The 25,674-nt window shown below is 31.7% G+C and overlaps 1 protein-coding gene across 2 annotated transcripts in view; it reads left to right on the forward strand.

Annotated features, from left to right (window-relative positions):
- EMC2 (ER membrane protein complex subunit 2) overlaps positions 1 to 22,591 on the forward strand; it is a 59,041-nt gene extending 36,450 nt beyond the window's left edge. The window contains exons 6-12 of one of the 2 annotated variants that reach the window (XM_017659741.3): positions 2,384 to 2,469; positions 2,618 to 2,677; positions 8,126 to 8,207; positions 9,028 to 9,138; positions 11,235 to 11,339; positions 18,748 to 18,835; positions 19,996 to 22,591. In XM_017659741.3, the coding sequence (XP_017515230.1) occupies positions 2,384 to 2,469; positions 2,618 to 2,677; positions 8,126 to 8,207; positions 9,028 to 9,138; positions 11,235 to 11,339; positions 18,748 to 18,834 (531 nt within the window). In that variant the 3' untranslated portion in view covers position 18,835; positions 19,996 to 22,591. Of the gene's footprint in view, positions 1 to 2,383; positions 2,470 to 2,617; positions 2,678 to 8,125; positions 8,208 to 9,027; positions 9,139 to 11,234; positions 11,340 to 18,747; positions 19,152 to 19,995 lie in introns of those variants that run through there. The other variant, XM_017659740.3, reaches the window with a different exon arrangement.
- The last annotated feature ends 3,083 nt before the right edge of the window (positions 22,592 to 25,674 follow it).

Below are 25,674 nucleotides of genomic sequence, written 5' to 3' on the forward strand. Positions count from 1 at the left end.
TTAAAGATTAATTGTCTTTGAAGTGCTTTACAAACTATATTCTGCAAAATTCTGCTGACCTAAGATTGTTGGTGTATGTTCAACAATAGAAGAGTGGTTCTGTTGTCAAATCACTGAGGAAATGAGTTAAACAAAACTAGGTGTTTTCGTACATGCTTCTTTGTGAAACTCATATTAACAATGCATAGTGATGTCTATTACAGTGTGCATACCATACCTTTTACTATGACTGTAGAAGTACTAGTTGTTATTTATTCTTGTTTACATTTTGACTCTGTCTGATTTGTGGCATTGAAATGGAATATTTTCAACAAGTTTCACTGCATCTGTACTCTCAGCTGGTGCAAAACTTACAAGGATTGAGACAGAATATCAATACCAGACTAAGCAAGCCTGTGCCAGTCCTTTTAAAGATTTTATAGGTAGAGCTTTTGGCAAGGCTTATTACCACGTATATATGTTAAGTGTAAACCAAAGATAAAAAGACAGAAGATAATATTCAATACCATTATATGCTACGTACTCTGTTAGTTAGTTTACATTAATACTTGGAGATTCGTGGTGCTACTGAGGTTTGGGGAGGTTGAATATTTTACCCTTGGTTAGAAAACTGGTAAAGTCGAACACTGGGATTCAGTTTTCTTGTCTTTTTTATTTCAAAACCTTGGCTCCCTGCTCTATCATATTGCAAGAGTAGTGTCATGAAAAGTGAAAGGAATAAACTAATATGTTTCTAATCATGTTGGATTGGTGATATTAGATATATGGCCAAAATAAACTGGTTTCTTAATTATACATTAATTTATCCTTCACCTGTTTTCAGAAGGACTTGGGATAAGGCTCTCATTTGAAGTCTAACATACTTCTGAAAAGTTCTAGGATTGAGTTACTTTTAGAGCTTTATTTTTACTTCCCTTCTGAATTCTTGAGCCTTTTAAAATTTACAATTATTATGTTGCTTTTATTGTTCTACACAGTGAGATTATTCCAAAAATATTTCAGTACCTACGGTGCAGCAGGCATTGTGCTAAGCCTCTGGCATGAGCCATATAATCAAGGGTACATTTATAACACATATGCCATTTTTTTATTACCAGAATATTATCATTATTATAATGTTCTTGGTCTTATTTATTGGGAGTATTTCTTGACTCTCACTGATTTTTGACTTTTACTTCCAAGCAAAAACTCCACCCACAACAGTTGCTTTCATTAGTGTAAAGAGTCCCCTGTTTTACTCCCTTTGTCCTTATCTTGTGGAATGTATTTTATATAAAACAATACCAATCATGTTCATAATTAATAAGGTTAGCCTGGCCCTAGTTATAGCTTGTTTTATTACTTAGCCTTCTGCATCAAATTAAACAGAAATGGAGGGGATGTAAATTTAGTAATTCATACAGTCTTCCAGTTCCTGACTATTCATTCCAGCCTTAAAAATACAGTCTTCATTGCACATATATTGCTGTCTCCTGTGCTTCTGTGCCTGTGTTCTATGTAGTGTCCTCCACACGATTTTCTCTTTTGCTTTCTTAATATTTTCTTCTCCTTTCTATTTCAGTACAGGTATCACATCTGGGAGCCTTTTTGCTTCCTGTCCTTCTACCTCCTCCACTCTTAACAGAGCATGTGTTAGATCTCCGTGTTGCCACAACATTCTAGTCATCTCTATCACTGTCATTTTATTTGATGTATCTTTCTCTCATGAGCTCTTGCAAGGAATTATCTATTCTTTTTTTTTATGCTTATATTTTCATCATCTAGAGTAGCACCTGGCAAACATAGATGTTTAGAACATATTTGTTGAATGCCTAAATAAATGGCATTGATTTCATGTTTATCATTTTAAAAACTTTAAAATGTATGTTTTAAATGGTTTGTCTATTATAAAATATTTCTTTCAGGAACTTTATTATTATTTTGAGACTCATAGGTAGATTTTTTTCTTAAAATTGTAAAAAAGGTTATCAGAAGCTGTGAGACATTTCAAGTGTCCGTGGTGAGATTTTATTTTCTAAACTCCACTATCCCTCTATCTCTTAAGATACAGATCTTATGAATGAGACAGACTAAAGGACTTTAGGCTGGATAAAGATTAGGATTCCCTGCTGGCTTGTAATTATCAGAATCTGGATGGTTATTTATTTGAATGAAATGATGCGTACATTGTATACATCAAAAGTAAAGCATATGTGATTGTTAGAGGAATGTTTGAATTCCCCAGTGGGATGTCATGGGGTATGTTTATAAACTCCCACTAAGCAGTAGTTCCACAATGGAATTTCACTGGCATTGAGATAATAATTTGCACAGTCAAATTACCTTCTTTACAAAAACCCAGGGAATCATGAGGACCTAATCCTTTATTAATGTCAACCCATAGGCTGCAAGAAAGCGAAAGATTGCCATTCGAAAAGCCCAAGGGAAAAATGTGGAGGCCATTCGGGAACTGAATGAGTATCTGGAACAGTGAGTGTCTTACAAGAGGATTGTGTTTTTTTATTCTGATAAATCTTTTTTAATTAAAATGGAATTTGCATTTGATTTTCCTTTTTGCTTCCTTGCTGTTCATTTACACAATATCTACACACTTACTTTTTCCCTTTCCTCTTACCAGATTTGTTGGAGACCAAGAAGCCTGGCATGAACTTGCAGAACTTTATATCAATGAACACGAGTAAGTTGTTAAAACACCTATAAAACTTTGTTAGCACAATTTTCATCACCATTATGTAAGTTTAGAAGACATAGTGGTGATTGGTGAAAAGCATTAGTGAGAAGGTGTGAATCATGTCTTATTTTAAATAAACTAAATAATTAAAAATCAATGATTTACTGGTTATATTTTGTGAATTGCTTTTACTAGGTCATTTGTGTTTTGTAGATTATTTTTGTTTGGGAAATAGTTTTTCTTTCAAATATAGATGGCATTCTTTGGAATTAGAAAGGCCTGCATTTGCTGAGCTAAGCTTATTTTTAGTGAATCAAAATTGTGAATTTTATAGTTTAAATTGTTCTTATATACAAAGAGTATTATACTCCCTGCTGTTTAAAAATTCTGTCAATTGTATGCATTTATTAGTCTTATTATTAAGAGAATCAGGTCTTCCAAAGTAGAAGCATTCTGTTGCCTGGGTAAAAAACCAAGAATAATCAAGAATGTTGAATGCTGTAGGAACTTGCTTATTGGATATTTATGTTTTTGTTAGCTTTTTTATTGCTGCAGTGACAGGAGGAAATCCCAGTGTGAGAGGATTAGCCCAGTCTTAGTGCAAGTTTTCTAATATCACAGCATTAACACCAACCTCCATCTAGAGACAGGATTTTTTTCTTATTTCCCTTTCTTCTGAATCTGAAGTATATCACATTGTTTCTCTTCTTTTTTTGAGAGAAAGAATCAGATTCTCATGCTCATGCTCGTATTCTAACTTTGCACGAATTGTTAACCTCATTCTCATTCTGCAAATAGCCGACACAGGAAATTAAAATAGAGTGAATACACTTGTCTTTTGCATTTGCCCAAGGCTATATAAGTAATGTGAAATGGGGGAATTAAGTTATATCCATAATTCTCATAAAATTGGGAGCTAAAATAAAAGTAACAGCTGTCATTTAATGAAAGTGTACTGTATTTTTCTGGGAACCATTCTTCAGTTCTCTACTATACTTTAGCTGCCAGATTCTCTTTTTTCTCTGTTAGGAGATTACCTCCTAAATCATGTGCAGTATAGATGTATGTATGCTTGTATGATCATATATGTAAATATAATCAGGATTCTCTTTTGTATGTGAGGGTGGCAATGTATTTGGTTTAAATGGTAATGTTTCCTGTTTTAATAGTTCTAAAGTAAAAATTTATAACATATACAATATATAATTGCATAACATGAAATGTACATTATATGTGTACATGAATATAACATATAACAGGAAACTGAGTTTTCAGAATGTGGTAAAAAAAAATTTTTATTTTGTCCCTAAACCAGATGACAGTCATTTAAAATGCTTGTGTTCCTTTTGAAGACGTGATTAAAAGCATTTAAAAACATTTCAAATCATCAAGGAACTTTTTTGGTTTAATTAAAGAAATACCTAATACAGAAAATATGGAAAACCCAATAAAGAATCAATATGAATACAAAAATTATTTGTAACTGCATCATCCTGAATTAACTACAGTTTATATTTGCTTTTTTCTTGAGCATCTTTTGAAACAAACAGAAACTCAAAATGGAATTATCTTTTGTAGCTTATACTTTATTTTAACTTAATTATATTTTGTCAGAAATTCCTTATTACCATAAACATTGCACAGTGTGATTTTAATGGTTTTATATTATTCTAAATTATTAATGTACACTAGTATTCTTTATCAATTTCCTAGGGGAATATAAAGGTTGGTTTTTATTTTTTCTATAATGCTGTACTGTCTTTATTTTAATTGTTTCCTTAAAAGTAGCAGAATTACTTGATTAAATGATGTGCACAGTTTTAGTGCTTCTGATAAATCATTCCTAATAATTCACTAGAAAGGTAAGATAAATTTACTCTCACACCAGCAGTTATTAGAATGTCGCCAGAGCAACACCAGGTGCATTTTTTTAATCTGCAAATTTTGTTATGTGAAAATTAGTTACAATTTTTAAAGAACTCTTTATAGAAATGATATGAGCCTTTGTCCTGCAAATTATGTCCTTATTTTTGTTTTTAATGTTGATATTTTTAGCTTACAGAAACTTTATATTTTTAGATGGTCAGATGTGTCAATTTTTATTGCTTTCATGTTTCTGTCCTCTAAAAACTACATAAATATATCTCCTTTCTTTCTATTTCTTTAATTTTATTTTTTATGTGTTTCTGTTATTTCTGTATTTAGTTATCAAATAGGTTATACTTAATTTTTAACCTATCTTTAAATTTGTTATTATTTGCTTCACCTTGTAATGACTACATTCACTTTTGCTTTTTGTTTTGAGTCTCTCAAGAGTTTATTGAGGTAGAGTTGAATGTACACTTAAGAGAAATGAGCTGAAAAAATCCTGAGAAGTCAAGAAATACAAGGATAGAAAAGCACCTGAAAAATAATTTATTTTCAGGGGAAATAAAAATTCTGTTCACCTTACCCTTTTATCTTGTATCTCAAAAGTTTTTTTCATCTCAATGCTAGTTATTCACAAAAGGAAAATACAGTTTTTTTAATTGAACCCTTCCAGGGAATATTCATATTTAGGGTAAATGGAAATAAATATCTCCAGATTTTTTGTGACTATATTAAAATCAGAATCTGCTTACTTAAATGATTTGACTAATTTGGGCAAATCATTGTAGTAGGATTTTTTTTGGTAGAATTGATGAATTAGTGAATTATTTTGGAAGGTCACTTTAGCACAATTTTGTGGACACTGGCAAAAATGTAGCAATTTAGGAATTGGTAGATGTATTTAACATTTTTATATTCTTTTCTGCATATGAATAGTTATAAGCTATGTTAAATCTAATAGGTTACAGGCAGCATTGTTAGTCTAGATCTATAATTTTTTACTCTAAATTTCCACAGTAGGATGTTCAGATAGGCCTACTCATTGTTTTTATAGGGGTAAAGGGGATATGGAATTTTGTTGCATACTTTTTTTTGTATCTTTAAGTTATTTTTATTTCCATTTACTTCTGATTTATAAATTCTAGTTTGTATTTTGTTATTCCAGTGTATACATCACACCAATTGACCATATTGAGACACTTTACTTGTTCTAAATATAAAAAATGAGTTATAATTTATGTTAGCACTTCCAATATGTATTACATATTTTAAATAAAGGTTCTTAATGCTTTTACTTGATTGGTAATTAGAACTAGATGTTATATCAGCAAGGAGCAGTTAGTATAAATTAGTTATGATTGTGATTATGATCCTTTTTTGTAGAGCCTTACTATAAAATTCTATAGCAACTGGAATTATCAAGATCCTATAAGGAAAAATCATAATGTTGATAAAGCAATCTAGGAACAAATGCTGTGATCTATTATGGGGTTTTGTGAGGAGCAGAAGAATCTCGCAAGTTTTATTTTGTTACTTACTCTAACAGTATTTTAAATAGATACAAATTATTTTTACTTCTCTAATCCGAGTATCATCAAATCATTGTATGTAGTGAATTAGCTTCTTTATGCACCTGAAATAGTATTGGCTCTTTTCCATCCTTGGGAGAATTGAGAAAATAGTCCCTCAAATCACTTTCCATAGGGCTTTATACTTTTGGACTACCCTGGCTAGAAAAACTGGATTAGAGAATTTTGCTCCTTCTAGCTTTAGTTGTATTTGATTTTATGCTTTATCCATAAAATTAATTTGATTTTATACTTTGAAAAATGGGGGAACGGATCCCTTTCTTGTATGTGATGCTAAATAATTTTTTAGAAAAATATTTTGGCATTTTTAGTAGAAGCTCCTACCTGCCCAGTTTATTTCACTTCCTGCTTTTAAGAACCAGAGTCACAGTTGTGCTCAACCCATTTAAATCTCTAAGAGCATTTATTCTTAGGATTAATAAGAATTTTTGGCATAATCTAATTAAAGGAATACACTTAAAACGGAATCGTCTTTTTGATGAAGCTGGGTGTTGAAGGCAGGGACCACCTACCCCTTATAGAATGATAAATGAGTATCAGGTAGTCTTGATACTTTTGTTTAGGCATTTATTCAGTCATATGTTCAGTCATTTGTTATATACCTATCGTGTCAAGAACCAATGCTTTTGGTTGTGGATATAAAAATGAAAAGGGCTAAATAGCTGCATCATCTGTGATGAGAATCTACATATGAGGTCCTTCATAAATCTAAAGTGTTGTCATTTTGGGAAATCTGCAGGGTATTTTTGGTTCCTCCAGCTGTTTGGGTTTCATTGCTATACCCATTTTTATGTTACTATTGACATTCTTCATCATTACCATCACTATCACAATTTTTCATTGTGTGCAGTACATATAGGCAGTATGCATAGTGGTTGAGAGTAGGCTCTCTGGAGGGGCACAACCTGAGCTTCAGTTTACATCTCTGGGCCTTAGTATTCTCAGCTATTGAATGGTGGTAGTAATTTCCTACTTCCTAAGGTTTTGGTAGGGTTAAATGAATTAATACATGTAGCACACCTAGAGAAGTACATGATTACCATAATGAGCATGTAATAAAAACCATTATTAATTAGTACACATGTGAAACTGCAACACATATGTTTTGAAAGGTAAGTATATCAGACATTAGTATAAGCTAGGTACTTTGTATATTAGTGAGAAATGCCAAAAATAATTGTAGGTAGCCTTTTTCTGCTGGGTACTGTCATCACCTCCTCACTGGTAATAAATCTTAAAATACCTGTGTTCTTGAGGATTTCCTTTAAATAGTGAGGCTATTCACATGGCTTTAAACATTAAAATACATTAAGGGGAATTATGGTTGTGTGTGTAGAACTATTTTTCCAGAGTCTTTTGCAGCAGTTCTCAGGTATTCAGCAAGATTTTTCTCCACCACATGATTAAATAGTAGTAGAGTACATGTCAAAACCACTGACTTGATCTATTCATGGGTTTAAAAATTTGTAACTCCATTATAATTTTGTATTTGACAGTAAACCTAAGTAATGGAAAGTCTTTATAATAGAACATGTTGGTAAATATACGTCCATAAAGGATTTTTAGTAAATGATAGAGTATTTAATAAAATGTTTTTTCCTCCTAACATTTTTGATATTTGAATATTTTAAATGATCAGTTGACTTCTAGAAGTTATTTTATATGTAACTTGATCCAGGGTCTTGAAGTCTGTGTTATTAATAATGTTTGGATGTCAATGGTAGTGACCCAGTTTTAAAATGTCACATCTATTGATTGTTCATTGGCTATTCTAGGATTTAGGCCTCTGTTTATTCTTTTACTTAAAAAATTTTATATTATTTGTATTTAGAAATTCCAGATAAGTACTTTATCAATAAAGCTATGTAAGCTATTTTGGAAATATAATGTCTAACATCACTAAAATTATTTTCAAATTATTTTCAAATTATTTTAAGGCATAACTAAGATAAAATTTTTCCTGTTAAAATTAGTTTTTCCTTTTGGTATTTTTCAGCTATGCTAAAGCAGCCTTTTGTTTAGAGGAGCTTATGATGACTAATCCACACAACCACTTATACTGTCAGCAATATGCTGAAGTAAGTGTTTTCAAAAACAACAATTGTATATGATTTTATTTTTGTGTGTTGGATATTAATATGGATTAAGAATTAATGAGGACTAAGAATATGTTCTTAATGTTATATAAGTATATAAATGTTTAAAGTATCTGATGAAGATTGACTCATGGGAATAAAAATTAAAAATTTTTAATACTATAATGGCAATACTGACTTTTCAACTAAAAGCACTTAATTAAAGCAGTCAAATTCTTTGAAAGTTTTATCATACACTATTTACTAAATATGAATTATAATTGTCAACTTTTAATGGCTTCTAAGATATTTACAATGATTTTGGATTTTAAATCCATATCCTGGGAAATTCATATTAAGGTCAGTGTTTTGGGAAGTAGGAAGTATTTATCTTATTTGCTTACTGTAAGGAATACTAATACAGTTTTATGCTATAAAGGAGAAAGATTTCATTATTAAGGAATATCAGTGCAGCTAGGAAAGGACAATTCAGTAGCCAAGTCTTGATTTAGAATGCTAGTAAGGTAAAATATAAATTTGTAACGTATTTACAAGGTAGTTTAAGTATACTGACTTTTTTACACTGGCCGCATTTTTGTTTTAAAAACTACTCAGTGGTCTTAATGTTCATGGAATAGGATAATTTTGAGGGGAGGTTTGCTTTAAAATTTAGATTAGCTTTAACAGCTTTAAGATAAATTCTTTTAACATCTTGCATTTGTTTACAGAATATTTCAATTCCTAATGTCTATGGTATGATGAAACATGCTATATTTCAAAGTAGTAAAATAAACAGGTTTCAGCACTCTGCAATTTTCAATAGGTTAAATATACCCAAGGTGGACTTGAAAACCTCGAACTTTCAAGAAAGTATTTTGCACAGGCATTGAAACTGAACAACAGAAATATGAGAGCTTTGTTTGGGCTTTACATGGTGAGTTGAGGTGCATATTTAATGTTATTTTATGAAACCTGTCACTTAAAGTCCAATAACTATGCCATCCAATCACTTCTCTCTTTATTTTTTATATTTTGATAAGAATGAGATTTTTTCTCTCTCTGGTTATTTATGAGCAATAATAGGTTGTAAGACAGTTTTCGTTTGATTGTTTATGCCTCCAGCTATTTGACATTGCATTGTAAAATATCTTTTATTGTATCAGAATTGAAATCTGGTTTTATAAAATTAAATAACAGATAAAAAACCATATTATATATATCTTAATTGTTTCTATATTCTTGGATTTATGCCCAACATTATTGTGTTTCTTACCTTGAATTATAATTGTATGGGATATTTTTTAGCTGTGCTAAAAAAAGACATTAGAAATAAAATCTTTTTTAAGTTTAAATGAAAACATTCTTTATAATATAAATAAACAATTTAGAAATTGTGGGATGCATGGAATTAAATTTTTCTGTTGTTTATGTATGCCAAATAATGAACCTAGAAAAGTCAATTAAGAGCTATGTGAAATAGAGGAAGAAATTTGTGAGCTTTAAAAAAAAAAATATATATATATATATATATATATATATATATAAAATGAGCCCTTCTGTACAATCAACTTTTCTTTAAAAGGCCAGTTCTTTGACATCTTAATGTATCCTAGTCTTGTCATGGACTTCTGGATGAATATCTTCTAGGGGCTCAGTAAGAAAGAATTGACTGCAGAAATGGAGTCAGGAAGAAACAGAAATCAAATCATTCTCAGGAAAGGAATGATGAAATATGATTAGAAAACAGTTCAAAGGAATTTTTAAGAAATTTTTCCTGGATCTACCAAAGCCAGATACAGTAGCTTAGAGATACAGTGTTGCAGCAGTGTCTCTTTTTATCAAATAAATTAAGTACTGATTAAAAAATGTATGACACAAAATAATAATAATAGTTTATACATAGCACTTTATGTACCAGGCATTTTTCGCTCTTTTTTATTTTAAATCATTAAACTCTCACCTCAACAATTTGAGATGTTATTACTACCATTTCACAGAAGTGAAACTAAAAGACATACAGAGGTATAAGTAATTTTCCCAAGTTTGGGCACAGAGCTATTAAATAATTGAGGTGGGTAGTTGAGTGCAGTCAATTTCCTTAACCACTGCATTTACTGAAATTCATGCCAAAAAGATGATATTAAAGGTTCATAAGTGTGAAAATCTGATTTTTCACATATAAATTCCTTAGTGACAGAGGAGGTGCTAAAGGGAAAAAGCCTATTGGGCAGAATATATATCAGAGAAGCACTGCACATTTTTTTGGAATCATGTGGGCAGGTACTTCTAAATATAAGAAAATTAATCATAAAATTTACATCTTCTTCTCCCCAAAATTTTTAACATACACTTAAAAATTAGTATTTGATTTTGGGAGTTTACAGATTTTTACATGGATCCCAGATTAACAATTGCTTCTTTAAATATATTTTAAAAAAGAGAAGATGAATCAAATTGCTGTGACTAATCTTTCTGTGGAACACAGTTTTGAAACTTTTGAAATAGTGGAAAGGGAAATAGATTGGAAGTGAATGATCTCTTTTTATATTTCTGACTTTAATGCCTTGCTCTGGTCAAGTCAAATCAGTCCTATTACACTTAAACCTTTTTCATGTAGTAAGTTGCACTAAATTATTTTTGAGGTTCCTTTTTATATTGATATTCAATAATTCTGTAATTCATAGGAAAGCTGAAGTAATTCAGTAACAGGAAATAACACCAGTAATATCCTACAGTATTTAAGTGGTAATGGAATTTTACCTTAAAGAGCTATGCTAGGTTAACTTGATAAAATAATTTTAGATACTATTTAAGGTAACCTTTGTCTTCCCATTATTTTGTATTATTTTGTATTTTAAGATTATTTTCATTTTTAAAAACTAATTTCATTCAATTACTTTAAAAACTGTTTTGGTACAATTTTTAAAACTCTTTGTTATCATCCTATTGTAGCTATAATCTTTACATGTTTTTTATTATCTTACCCAGAAGAAAGGAATTTTGTTCTTGATGTTCCTTTTTTGTTTTTAGTCAGCAAGTCATATTGCTTCTAATCCAAAAGCAAGTGCAAAAACAAAGAAGGACAACATGAAATATGCTAGTTGGGCAGCTAGTCAAATAAATAGAGCTTATCAGGTTAGTATTGATCATTTTATATTATACAGATCAGTTATTATGTTGTATTTCTTGCTGGTTGTTTCTGTTTCTACAAACTACAAAGCTAGATGTCTATCATTGTACTTTTATGCCATTGGGCCTTTATCAAATGTGTTTTAACTCTATAGAATTAACTTGTAGCTGTCAGATCTTTTTTTTCCTCAAAAGGTGTCTATTACTGTTATGATCCCCTAATTAGCCTTACCATCTGGCTAGTTCTCGGTAGTTCTGCATTTGACAAATAAGTAATCCAAAAAATCCAGAAAAGATAAAAAAATTTGGATAATGCATTTCAGAAGCAGATTGTATTATTAATCAGAGGTAACTGAAGTAATCAGTAGGAAGAAAAGTTTAAAAGTAAACTAACCAGATTGTATAACAAAGTTTATATTCTTAGCTTTACCCAATATATATTACCTGAAAGATAGCTTATCTCCACCACTCATTCATTGGTTTTCTGAAGCTTATCCTGAGGAGATAGTTCAGGAGGGGCTCATGGAAAAACATTATCTTCTTACATCTTGCATGTTTATAACTTATCTGTCTATAGTCATTAATATTTGAAGTACAATTTGGCTTTTGATATAACCTTTGACTTATATTTATTTATCTTAAACATATTGTTCCATTGTTTTTTAGAATGAAATATTGTCAAGAAGTCTGATGCTATCCTGATTTTCTTTTCCTGTTAAGTGACTTAGATGTTTTGTCTGGTTGTCCCAAGGAATATTTTTCTTTAATCCAGTTTATTCAGTAGTTTTACTACAATATGTTTTATTGATTATTCTCCAGTTTTCCTAAATATACAATAGACCCTTTTAATATTTAGTAGTCTTTTAATTTGAGAAAAGTTGCTTTTAGAATTATAGTTTTAAGTATTTTTTTCTATTTGATTCCTTAAGTTTCCTTTTTCAGGTCTCCAATTATAAGTTTATTGGATCTCCTTTCCTATCTCCTATAGCATTCATTTTCTTTCAAATCCTTTCTGTCAATTTCTTTATTTTTTTTTCTTTTTCCTCCATAATAACTTCTTATGGAGTTAGTTCATACTGTTTTTCTAGTTATCCATGTTTAAGTGAGATAGTATTCCTGGGCTATTAGGAGGAAGTTTTTATGGAATAGGAAGAGTTAGAGATAGGATAGGGTAATTTTCTCAGCTTGACTTTTCTATGGCTTCCTCTTCTTTGTTACGGAGATCTCAAATATGACCTGTCTGTATATACAGTCTTTTTCAGAACTAGGTCTGGTTTAGAGAATTTTCTGGCTGCAGCCCTTTGTTCTATCCCTAGAGCTGTACAGATGTTGAATTTTGAAGTGTTGCTCTCAGCTTTAAGTGTTGGATTTTGTTGCTAGGTTTTTTTATTTTTGTTTTTTATTTTCCTTATTCTGGTATTTGCTGTCTTTGGGCATCCCTACCTTCACCATCCTTTAGCTGAACCATCTATCCCTCTTACCTCCAGTGTTTCTGCCTATTCAATTTACTTTAAGTTTCTGGTAGTTTTTCTTCAGTGTGAGAGGTCTTTTTCTCTTCTGGAAGAGGATGTTTGCTAGGTATTTCAGAGATTTTGAGGTCTTAGACTGTTATTCTTCTTTAATGTCATTTGCATGCAGTATTTTATATTTTCACTTGGAGCCTTTGAGGCTGTATATTTTCAGATTCATCAGTTCATACTTTTTTCATTTCTGTGGCTTGTAGAGTAGTAGGCTGTCATCTTTTACTTCTTGTTGCTCCTGCTACACAGCTGTTAATCTTTTCTTGCTATGGCTACAGTGATAAAAACACATTCTGTGGTTTTGGAGGATTGCCTGCAATGCAGTTTTCTCAAAGATGTCTTCTTTGGGCTTGTTTTCTAATGTTTTGGTTTTGGTGCTGTTTGTTTATTTCTGTACTCCTGATTGGAGAAGGTTGGGGAGATTTAAAAAATTCAGTATCCACATAATCATATCATTTAAATTTATTTTGCATATATTTTTTATATATAATAAATAATGTTCTGTTGGCATATTGTAAGTAATAATATTTATAAATATTAGCTAGGTGGTGCTTCTATGTAAAGATAAGACTTGGATAATATAATACTAATAATACACAAACCACACTGTTTTTAAGATATTTTTGAGAAACACCTAGCTGCACAGTGTTTTTTTTGACATGGCAATATTGTATTTTTAAAATCAGTGTTTATTAAATTTCACATAAATAACCTGAGTCATAAATGTACAACTTAATGAATTATACAAGGTAAATGTGTCCAGGTCAATAAAAAGAAACATTGCAACACCCCAAAGCCCTGTTAGTACCTCCTCTCAATTTCTCCTGTCCACCTCAAGATTACTGATTTGTAATCTCATAGTTTTGGCTTTTTGTTGAACTTGATGGAATCGTATAGTATGTATTTTTGTTTAGCCTATTTCATCACCCTTTATTTACCCTATTGCATCAAGATTCAACCACAGAACCTAATGGTTTAGGAAATGGTGGAATCATAATGTTAAGCTGCAGCCAAAGAGGTCAGAGGCAGGTTATCAATCTTTTTATGAGATTAACCTTGTTTATGTTAGTAGTTCATTAATTTTCATTATGCTATAGTCTATTGTATGAACATACTATAGTATTTAGTTGTTGATAGGCATTTAAATTATTTTGTTTTGGGCTATTACAAATACTACTGCACTGAATATTGCTGTACAAGTCTTCTGCTGTATATGTATTTCTGATGGGTATATATCTTTGAGTGAAGATACTGGGTCTTAGGATGTATGTATATTTAACTTCAGTAGCTAAAGCTTGTTTTCCAAATTAGTTGTTCATAATCTCACCAGTTGTGTTGGAGAGTTACAGTTCTACATCTTCATCCACACTTGGTTCTGTCAGTTTTTGTAATTATAGTCATTCTGGTGTATGTGTAATGGTATCTCATGGTTTTATTTTGCAACTCCCTGATAACCAGTGAGGCTGAACACTTTTTGTATGTTTATTGACCATTTATTTGGGTATCCTCTTTCATGAAGTTTATTTTTTATTGATTTATGACTTTCTATTTTGTTTTTAATGCTTGTCAGTCCTTTGTTCATTAAATGTATAACAAATCTCTTCAACTCCTTATTTGCTTTCAGGAATAGAAGACCAGGCACGCATGCTCTTCCCTGCCTTACGAAATACACTTTACCAGTAGACATGAATCCATCATTTCAGTATTTTAAGCAATTGTTAATAGATCCAAACTCTATTCTTCAGTAACATTTGTCCTTCCTGCCATTCTCTTTAAAAAATTTTTTTTATTGTGTCTTAGTAGATCTGTTCTCTTCACAGACTTACTTTATATAAGTCTCAGTGTTCTTTGGAAGGAGTTCTGAGAGCATCAGTGGTTCTCTTCATTCTTAGAGTTTTGCCCTGTAAACGTAGTACCCAAATGGTTTTGTGTATCTTTACTGAAGGTATGATTTCCCTTTTAAACTCTATAGTAAAGGGTAATGTAAGGAATTTTTGTCAGTTGCTGCCATCTTGGATGCCACTCCGAGCACATAACACATCTCTCAGTTTCTGTACAGCAACTTCCAGTGCTTCTCAACTAGGGATTACCCATCATGCAAAATTTATTTTTGCTGGTAGACACTAGTAACAGGTTTAAAGAGAATTCTCTTGATGCTTTTATGCTATGCTTTTTCTACAGAGGTTCTGGGTTCTCTTTTTGTGAGTCAGATTCCGTAAATATTTGTATCTGTTACCTTTTGCTAACTTAATGGTTTAAAATAACAACTTAGTTTCTTATGATTCTGCAGATAGACAGTTTGGTTTGGTTAGTTGAGTAATTCTAGTCTGGACTAGACTTTTTGTATTTCTGACCTATGCTTGCGGTTGATGCCCTAACTTCAATATCTGACAGTTGACTCTCTCGTCATCTGGGAGTGCTGGGCTTTGTGTCTCATTGTTGGCAGGCTTACTTGGACTATTTACGTGATAGTCCCGGGTTCCAAGAGTAGCAAACAGTCTAACTCGAATGCATAAGGGCTTTTCAAGCCTCTAGTTGTGTCACATGTTGCTAACATTCCATTGAGCAAAAAAGCAAGTCATATGATTGCCCCAGATTCAGGGGATGCAATAATTCACCTCTTAATGGGCAGAGAAATATGGGGTCATTTGGCAATTTATTACACTTACTGTATAACTGCATACTCAGCATTCTGTGTTCATTTTGCCTTTTTAAAAAAAATTGCCTTATTGAGGTATAATTTACATACAATAATGTGCACACATTTGAAATATACAGTTGAATTTTGACAAATGTATAGTTCCCTTGCTACCACCCCATTCAAGATATACAGCATTTGCATCCCCACAGAAAGTTCCTTCTGCCATTTTGCAGTCAGTGCCATGTCCCAGTGCATACAAGCACTGATTTGATTTTTATCACTATAAATTAGTTTTGCCTGTATTAGAACTTTATATAAAAGAGATCATAGGTTGTGTACTCTTCTGTGCCTGGCTTCTTTCACTTAGCATAATGTTTCTGAGATTCATCCATACACTGTTCCATTTTATTTATCTTATTGCTTTGTCCACCCATATTATATTCCACTAATTGTGTAAATGCAGATTTTAACCCAATTTACCCAGTTATCACAATGTATAAAAATCATTGACCTTTAAATTTGGTAAACAACTTTTTATTATTTGAGTGTTCTTTCTGGTGAGTTTTCTTTAGCTTCCAACAGGGAATTAGGAAAGAAGAGTTTACTTAAGTAAAATCTAATTATATGAGAACAAAAATAAATTTATGATTAAGGTGGGAAAGTATAACTTTCAAAGATTGACATTTTAGTAATTAGATAATTCTCTGCCATCTAATTGAGAACTCTATGACTCATGTCTAGGCATATAAACAAGTATAAAGTATGTAATAAAGATTCCTTATTATAATGTTTTTCTAGGCATTTATAAATTAGAGAAAAAGAGATTTTAAGAACTGCTTTTCTTTCTTTTTACTTAATAATGAAACAGAATATGGCTACTACTTACTCTTTAATTAGGTAATTGGTTTAGCATGTTCTATAAAGGCAGGCAAGTTTGATTAATGCTCATGAAAAACTTTAATGGGACCTACTCACAATAATTTTCCAGATAAATGCTTCTTTGGTACACTGTTGAATTTGTGCTAGTGATCTATGTATGTTATTTATGAATGTGGAGGTGGTTATGTTACTATCCTTTTGGGAAATAGAAAATTAAATCATGATTTGAGGGGAAAAATAAGATTTTAGCTTAAATTGACGTATAATTTACATACAATAATGTGCACACATTTGAAATATACAGTTGAATTTTGACAAATGTATAGTTCCCTTGCTACCACCCCATTCAAGATATACAGCATTTGCAATTTAGCTTAAATTGCCATATAATTCTAGAATAGACAAAATAATTGCGTGTCAGGCACAATTTGAACTGATAGATTTATGTTTCCAGCTTTCCTTTTATTTGTTCTGACATGAATAAGTTATTTTAGTTTATTCTAAATGGCACTGGTTGTCAGTAGTGTTGACACACAACCTTAGGTGATTTCTGAAAAATTAGCTAATTGAAAAAAATAACAAATTCATATTTTTTATTATTTTATTATATTTTAAGTACAAACCAAGAAAAATGCTGTATTTTAAAATACTTTTTATGACTTCAACTCTGCAGAAATTTTTTTTCTTCTGCTCTTTAAAAGGTTAGAGTGAAGGTTACTATGTACTATCCTATTTTGTAGTCCCTCCCCCAGTCTATCAAAGCGTTTTCTTAGAATTAGACCCTCAAGTATCTGATTAAGACCATTCATGTTTACTTTGGATAGGCAATTGTAAAAGAAAAGACTTTCTGTTCTTGGTAAGTCCTTGTGAAAGTGAAGTTATCAACTGGATAATAGGAGTAATATGCATACCCAACATCCTTTACTCACCAAGGGAAATAATGAAAAGGCAAAGTTTAAAAATTAGTGTTGTTAACCATATTTTGTAATCATGACTTTTGTATTTAACAGTTGAATTCCTAAAATTAGTAATATCTTCTGAAAGAGTGATATTAATTCTTAAGAAAAGCTTTTCTCTTTCCTTGGCATTTCCTCTAAAAATCCCCTTTATTTACCCTTCAACCACAGAACCTAATGGTTTAGGAAATGGTGGAATCATAATGTTAAGCTGCAGCCAAAGAGGTCAGAGGCAGGTTATCAATTCCTGAAGCCTATTGCTTCTATGATATTACCTGTGCTTGATCACAATCTTTTTCAACAGGTCACCAGAAGTTTGCCAAATTAAGTTAATTACAAAAGAAACGGAACACATCATAAATCAAGTACTAAGCACCTAAGACAGCAGTTGCTATTTGAAGGAAGATCAGTCACTTGAAAAAGTATTGAGTGCTTACATGTTAACTTGAAAATAGTATATTTTGCTAATAGCGAATGTTAATCAATACTTTAACTAGGGAAAAACAGGTAATATGGATATAATAAGCCTTCTTCTACCCCTACAAGGAACACTTACTTATCTAGTAAATCTGTAATGTTAATCTGATAAATGATGGGAGTTGTCAGTCTAGTTAGAAAACTCATTTTGAAATCAGCATGGGGTAATCAACAGTGTTTCCCCCACTAATTGTGTGTACTATATTGAATTTCATATGTTATGAATTTGCTTTTAAATATACACAGATAGTATTTAATGCATTATATTTTGTTTTCACTGTAAAATCTAGTCCCAATTTTGTTTTGTAAAATAAATTACAGCTTAATAAACTAGAAATGCATATTTTAAATATGTTAACCTCAATTTAGTATGTAGCATAGAGTTTATTGGGACCTCTTTGCTGCAGAAACATATTGTCTAGTCAACTAATAAGTCTTGAAAATTTGTAAAAATTTTGGACTACTTTAATTACAGAGGTACCTTGCAACTTTAAAATGTTTAATAAAAAGTACTTTACATTTATATTTTATCTGTGTTTGAAACTCTAAACATTTGTTTTGAGACTGGACAGGTAGAAAGGTTCATGTCCCTACATAAATATCAGTTCAATTTCATGTATAAATTATGCTTTTTATTTCATAAAATTTGGTTTGAAGAAGATAGTTTTAAAATCAAATCTGTGTTTTCATAGGGTATCATGCTACTCTAAAACATTTAAACTGGCCAGTTTTGCAGTGAAATCTTCATACACCTCAATTGAATGTGAAATCTTAATGAAAACGTCTTTAAAACCCAAATTTACAATTATTGAAGAAAAGAACCTATTCATTTCCTGCTAGTGATAAAATAGATAATGTTAACACTGGCAAGGTGATGGTAAGATTGTGATTTTGAACCTGCCACTGAAATTGAGCCTAACTGCATTTTTTTTTTAAATTAGTTTGCAGGTCGAAGTAAGAAGGAAACCAAATACTCTCTTAAGGCAGTCGAAGACATGTTGGAAACACTGCAGATCACCCAGTCTTAAGGTTTCAAAAACTCTTTCACGTTGTATTTCACAACTGCACAATTGAAGTTACTGGCCTGTGACTTATTTACTAAATGCTCAGTGCAATTTGTATACTAATTTTCTGTTAAGAAGGCAGTTGTAAAGAATGTGTTTAGACAAACCTAAAAGGCTTTTAACTGCAAAGCAGGAAGATGGGAAAAGTCCATGGAAGAGAGATTTAACAAGACTCATTGATTGTACATCTTTCTCTTCATATCACACATAACTGCTTTCAAACCAAAATCTGATGTAGAAATACTTCATTAAATAAATCATGATGATTTACTGAACTTGCATATGAAGATTCTAAATTCTTTTTGTTATACTCAGACAGTGAATATATTGTTTTAGAATTCAATTTCTAGTTAACTCTTGTTATTTGTGAAAGAAAATACATAGCATGCATAGCTGATAAGCAAAATGCTGGCAAATTGAGTCTTTTTATAGTGTCAGGTTGGATTTTGCTCTGCATTTCAGTGCGCTATTTTATGTATTATAATGTCACTCTGCTAAATCTTGCTTAAAATACATCATTCTCCAAAGTCTAGCAATATTTCTTTGTAGTTTTTACTTTGCCATAGGTAATAATTGAGATTTTTACATATAAAAGGCTTTGGATTTAAGGTTCATGTATGCTATAATATTACAATTTTATCCTTATGGAAGTTATATTTATTGATATATCCCTCTTTAACTGTGAATTACATAAAAAATATTTCGAGATCACAGAGAACAGAGATTATAATGGAGCTTCAGTGGCTGAGTTATTTTTACTTTAGGGAAAAATAAGAAAATCTAAACTATCTTTAGAAACAAAATTTTTACAATTCTTACATCCAGTACCTCCTTAGTAATAATTAGAATTCCTTTTTCCTTTTTCTCTTTTCATAATAAACAACCATTATACAACCTGCAGTAGTGTTTTGTATATTTCAATAGAATAGAAAGAACTTTGAGAGTTGAACAGATTACTCCAGACACATATCAATTTTAAAAATAGATGAGTGTTCATTCAGGGCAAATATTTTAGTTTGTTATTTCTCTCTCTCTCTCTCTATATATATATTACATATAATATATTGCATATATATGTGTAGTTACATATATAAATATAAATATTTATTTACCATTATTATACAGAAACTGCATGCTTCTCATGATTGGATTTGGGAAAATGAGTATGAAGAAATTGACAACCTGGAAGTCTTTAGGAAGAAAATTGTTGTTAGTATCAACTTTTTAACCTTTTGAATAATTATCTTAGTAAATTATTCTCTATATCTAATTCTTTCATTTTGCACTCTTCTAATTTTATTCTTTCATGAGTAATGAGAAGATACGAAATAACTCTTCCCATATGAAGATAATTCTTACCAACTAGTCTTTGTTATTACAAGTTGCACTTTTTTTTTTTGAAATATTGTTGACATACATTATAGTAGTTTCAGGTGTACAATATAGTACTCAGCAGTTTATATTTTATTCCCTTCGCATGTTTTATCCAAGATGTACTTTTTGTCCCTGAATTTAGTAACTACATTTTCAACATAATCAACCATTTCATTTGTTTCCTATAAAGAAAATAGTGTTCATGTATTATTCTACGTTTGTTCCCTCTAATCCCCTCCCATCAGTAACTAGAGTAGTGTTTAACAATTATATTTGTATAATAAGCAATTTAGTGCCTCTTATAACTGTTAGCCTTAGTTTCACTTCAGTTTTTCTAATTGTAATTGTAATTTCTATTTACTAAGTATATTGTTAATGTATAATAATTTATAAACTTCAGTTTAAATGTACTGCTGATTCCATCGTGGCAGACAGTTGTCTACCCAACTAATTTTACCTCCATTTCTTCCTTGTTAACAGTATCCTATTTTGTTCAGGTTCTTCAGGGAGATTAGAACCTTAATTCAGCACCAGGGGATGGTTATCATGATTGATCTAAAGCAGAAGTGGTTTCATTCCTTATGATATGATATGCCAAGGCAGTACTTTTTGCAGTGAAGGAAATATTCTATATTTGTGCTTCCAGTAAGTGGCTATTGAGTACTTGAAATCTGGCCAGTAAAGCTGAGACATTGAATGATTCAATTTAATTTAGATATCTGCATGTAACTCATGACCACTGTATTGGGCAGTGCAGATATCTAAAGTGTGAGTATGTTGACCTACTTAGTGCTAATGAAATGAACAGAAATGTATTGGGAAGGGCCTTCCTTTCAACTTAAAAAGTCAAAGCTCTGTTAGGTGAGGCTTTTTGCCTCATTCTCATCCTTATGACCATGAATGCCAGCAACATACCTAGAGATACAACAGCTACCTTACCACTGTGATAATAATTACCACTGCAAATAATAAGAACGAAAGCTACATTTCAAAGGTGGTTATGTAGAAAGATGAGAGGGAGCCTGGGTCCCTGACAGCATTGTTGAACACCTGAACCAACATGAACAATTAATCACCCACCTCTGCACTTATTACATGAGAAAAATAAACTCTTGATTGTTTAAGCCATTGTTTAGATTTTCTGTTACTTTAGCCAATATGGTTCTGCTAATTCATCCACCATTCATTTTTTATTTCTAACTGTAAAACCCTTCAGATAAGCTAAGAATGGTATTTCAGAATGTAATGATATAAAGTTAAGTAGATAATTACATCTAACAAAAGAAGTAATGTTTTGTTGCAAATCACCCAGGATTTAAGCCAACAGGGGTGAGAAAAGGCATTAAGACAACTTTAACCATAAGGATCATACTAACTTGGGAGCAGAGGAGGATGTAGAAAAGATAGAAATGGAAAACCAGTGTTTCAGTCTGCTGGATACATTTTTATTGGTAAATATTTCAAGAAATTTATTCTTCTAATGTCACTACTCATATATCCTCAAAGTAACTTCATTTTACTTTATTTCATACAACTCTAGGATTTCAGAAGTGGCTTTACAGATGATTTAGTTGAATTCCATTTTAAGATGAGGAACTGAAGGTTCTAAGAAATTAATCTTTCTGTGACAGAGCAGGGAATAGGATCAGAATGTCAGGGATTCTCAAGTCAATGCTCTTTTTAGTATAGTCTGAGACATAAGTCTGTTCTGTGATACGTTGTTCCTACTTTAGAATGATACAAGTGAGAGCTAGATAGAGCCAACAGACATTGCTTGTTAGCAGAGCTGGAATTAGAATTCAGATTTTCTGATTTATAAAACAATTTTTTAATGGAATCATAAAGGTGAGATTTCATTTTGAATTCAATTGAATTTAAACTGTATTACCCATTTGATATGTGACTTTATGAATAGTCAGTGTGAGAACTATTTAAAACTATTTCAAACCTGTTTAACTTTGAACCTCTGATGTATCCTATCTCCATTCTCAGTCTTGGCAAGTAACCTCTTGTTATCGGTTGAATTGAGTCCCCATTAAATACGTATGTTGAAGTCCTAACCCTTGTTAATTCTGAATGTGACTATATTTGGATATAGAGTCTTTAAAGTGGTAAGGTAAAATTAGGCCATGTGGGTGAGCCCTAATCCAATATGATTGATAATTATTAAAAGAAGAGATGAGGACATAGATCAGATACACAGAGGAAAGACCATGAAAGGACAGAGAAGATGCCCATCTACCAGCCAAGGAGCAGTTCCTCAGAAGAAACCAACCATACTGATACTTTGTTCTTGGACTTCTGGCTTTTAGAACTGTGATGAAATAAATCTCCATTGTTTAAGACACCCAGTCCTCTGTGTACTTTGTTAAGGCAGCCATAGCAGACTAATACAGCTCTCTTACTATTTCACAGAGAAAAAGAGAAGTCACCAAATAAAAACATATCCAGTATCAGACATTCTTGTACCCAATTTCACCTCTTTTACTCTTAGAGTAGTAGAAAATAGCCCTACTGTTTCCTGAGCCATTCCCACCACTGTCCCCCTCACTTTGTTTTCTTTCACCATACTTTAGATTCATGAATTTGCCATGCTCTCTTCTACCATAGAGCATTATGCCTTCCGAAAAACTTTGCATTTCTTCACAGTTGTCCTTAAACTGTTTTTTCATTATCTTTTATTTCAACTAGATTCTCCTGTTACTACTAAAATACACTGTTTGCTGGCACTTTTAAAATTTCCAGATCCCCCTCCAGTTACTACCCCATTTCTCTTTTTTACAGGCAAATTTCTTCATGTCTAAACTCATGTTTGTTATTTCCCTCCCATTCTTTAAATTGCTCCAATCTTAAAGCTCTTTCCCCCCATTAATCCTTTGAAATAGCTTAGTTCTATATCATCAATCTAATGAACATTTTTAGTCTTTAAGCCATGAGCATGTTCCACACTTTATGCTCTTATATATCTCACATATGTCCATTTTTTTCCCTTTCCATTGCCACCACCACTCTAGTCTGATCTACCATTACCTAAGTTTTGAACTACAACAGTAGCCAGAAAGCTAGATTTCCTGCAGCTTCACTTATCCTCAGTTCATTCTCCTCTGCAGTTAGAATGTGACAAATATCACTAATAATGCCTTTTTGCCCTCCCCTTCATAAAAACTTCTCAGTTTCCCATTTGTTGCTTTAAACACTAAAAATATGTGTAACCAGCACCAAGGAGGATTCAGAACTTAATTGTAAACTAACCCTCTATGCTCCCCTTCATTTCTGAATTTAGCCACATTTAACTACCATGGAGTTGTTATGCTTCCTTCTGCAAACTTACATGTTCCCTCTAAATAGAACAAAACCTTTCTTGACTTATCTTTTAGAGGTCAAGTCCTTTTTTTTTTCCCTACTGCATTTTTAAAGGGTTTTATTTTAAAATAAGACTCAAAAGAAGTTGCAAAAACAATATGTCTTCACTTGTACCAGCTTCCCCCTATTTTACATAACCATAGCACATTGTCAAATCAGAAAATTGCCATTGCGATAATGCTGTTAACTCATGTATAGACCTTGTTTGGATTTCACAATTTTTACATGTTCATTTTTTTATGTTTATAAAATGTTACATTTGTGGATTCATATCACCGCAATCAGGCTATAGAACTTCTACATCACAAAGGAACTCCTTGCTACTCCTTAATAGTTATACCCTCATCTAACCCTAATGTCTGCCATCCACTGATCTGTCACTATGATTTTGTCAATTTAAGAATATTAAATTTATGGATGTGCTACAGTCTGGTAATCCATTCACTGAGGAAGGACATTTGAATTGTCTCCACAGCCAAGTGGGATTTATACCAGTAAGACTGCTTCAGTATTTGAAGATTGACCAATGTAATCATCTTAACAAGAAGCAAATAAGAAAAAGTACCTGATCATGTGATATAAAAAAAAAGCATTTGACAAGATACACTCAAAGTGAAAAAAAAAAATTCGTAGAATGTAACTTCTTCAAACCAATAAAAAGCATCTACAAAACATGTCTAGCATCAAACTTCATGAAAGACTGCATGCATTCCTCCTAAGATTGGGAACAAAGCATGGATGTGTACTCATACCACTTCTATTTGACATAGTATTTGATGTCTTAGCTGGTGCAGAAGATAAGAAAAGGGAATGAATTGGAAAGGAAGAACTAAAACTCTTTGTAGGTTAACCTGATAGTCTACATAAAAAATCCCAGGAAATTTCCAAGAATGTCTCAGAACTAAGAAGTGAGTCAAGCAAGGTCACAGAACTGCATAAACATAAATCAATTTTATTTCCACATGCTAGCAATAGACAATACCATTTACAGTTGCTCAAAAAATAAGTATAAATTTATAAGGACACACCATGGGATTTCATTGCTGAAAACTACAAATACTGACTAACAAATCAAAGAAGGCAGTAAATGGAGATACATACTATATTCATGGATTGGAAGAAAACATAGTAAAGATGTTAGTTGTCCTGCAAATGTTGTATAGGTTTAATACAATTTCAAAATACCAGACAGATTCTTTATAGACAAATTTTCCAAAATTTGTATGAGAAGGCAAAGGAATTAGAAATAGCCTAAACAACTTTGAAAATAAAAAAGTTGAAGAGCCAGACTACCAGATATGATGGCATACCAGATTTACTACGTATCTACAGTAACCATGACAGTGTGGTGGTACTGATGGTGTGGTTTTTGTCAGAGAGAGAGATGCATAGAGTAGTGGAACAGAAGAGTGCAAAATAGACTCACCTATGTGGCAAACTGATTTTTGAGAAAGATGCATAAGTGATGGAAGAATTGTGCTGGGACAATTGAATATTCAACAAGTGGTGATGGAGCACTTGGACATTCACAGGAAAAACCCCTCAAACTAGATTTCTACTTTATAAAAACATTTAAATGGGTCATGGATCTAAAAGTAACATGTAAAGCTATAAATTTCTAGGAAAAGATATGGGAAGAAATCTCTTCAACCTAGGTTAGGCCAAAATTCTTCCAAGTGACAGCAAAGATAAAATACTTTTTAAAAAAAAAAAAATTGAACTTTGTCAAAAATAAAAACCTTTGTCCTAAGAAAGACCCTATAAAAAAAGATGGAAAGACAAGATGTAGACAAAAAATATTTGCCACATAATTCAATAAAGGACTTGTGTCTAGAATAAATAAGCTTTCAAAATTCAGTAGTAAGGAAACAATCCAATTAGAAAACGGGCAACAGACTTGAACAGATACTTCAACAAAGAGGCTGTTGGGATGGCAAATATGCACATGAAAAGATGTTCAACGTCATTTCCTATTAACAGGAGAGTGCAAATTATAGCTATAATGAAATACCATGAGCACCTATTAGAGTAGCTAGAAGAATGCCTAATATCCCATGTGCTGATGAT

Source organism: Manis javanica, chromosome 2 (genome assembly GCF_040802235.1).
Source record: "Manis javanica isolate MJ-LG chromosome 2, MJ_LKY, whole genome shotgun sequence".
Taxonomy (NCBI): domain Eukaryota; kingdom Metazoa; phylum Chordata; class Mammalia; order Pholidota; family Manidae; genus Manis; species Manis javanica.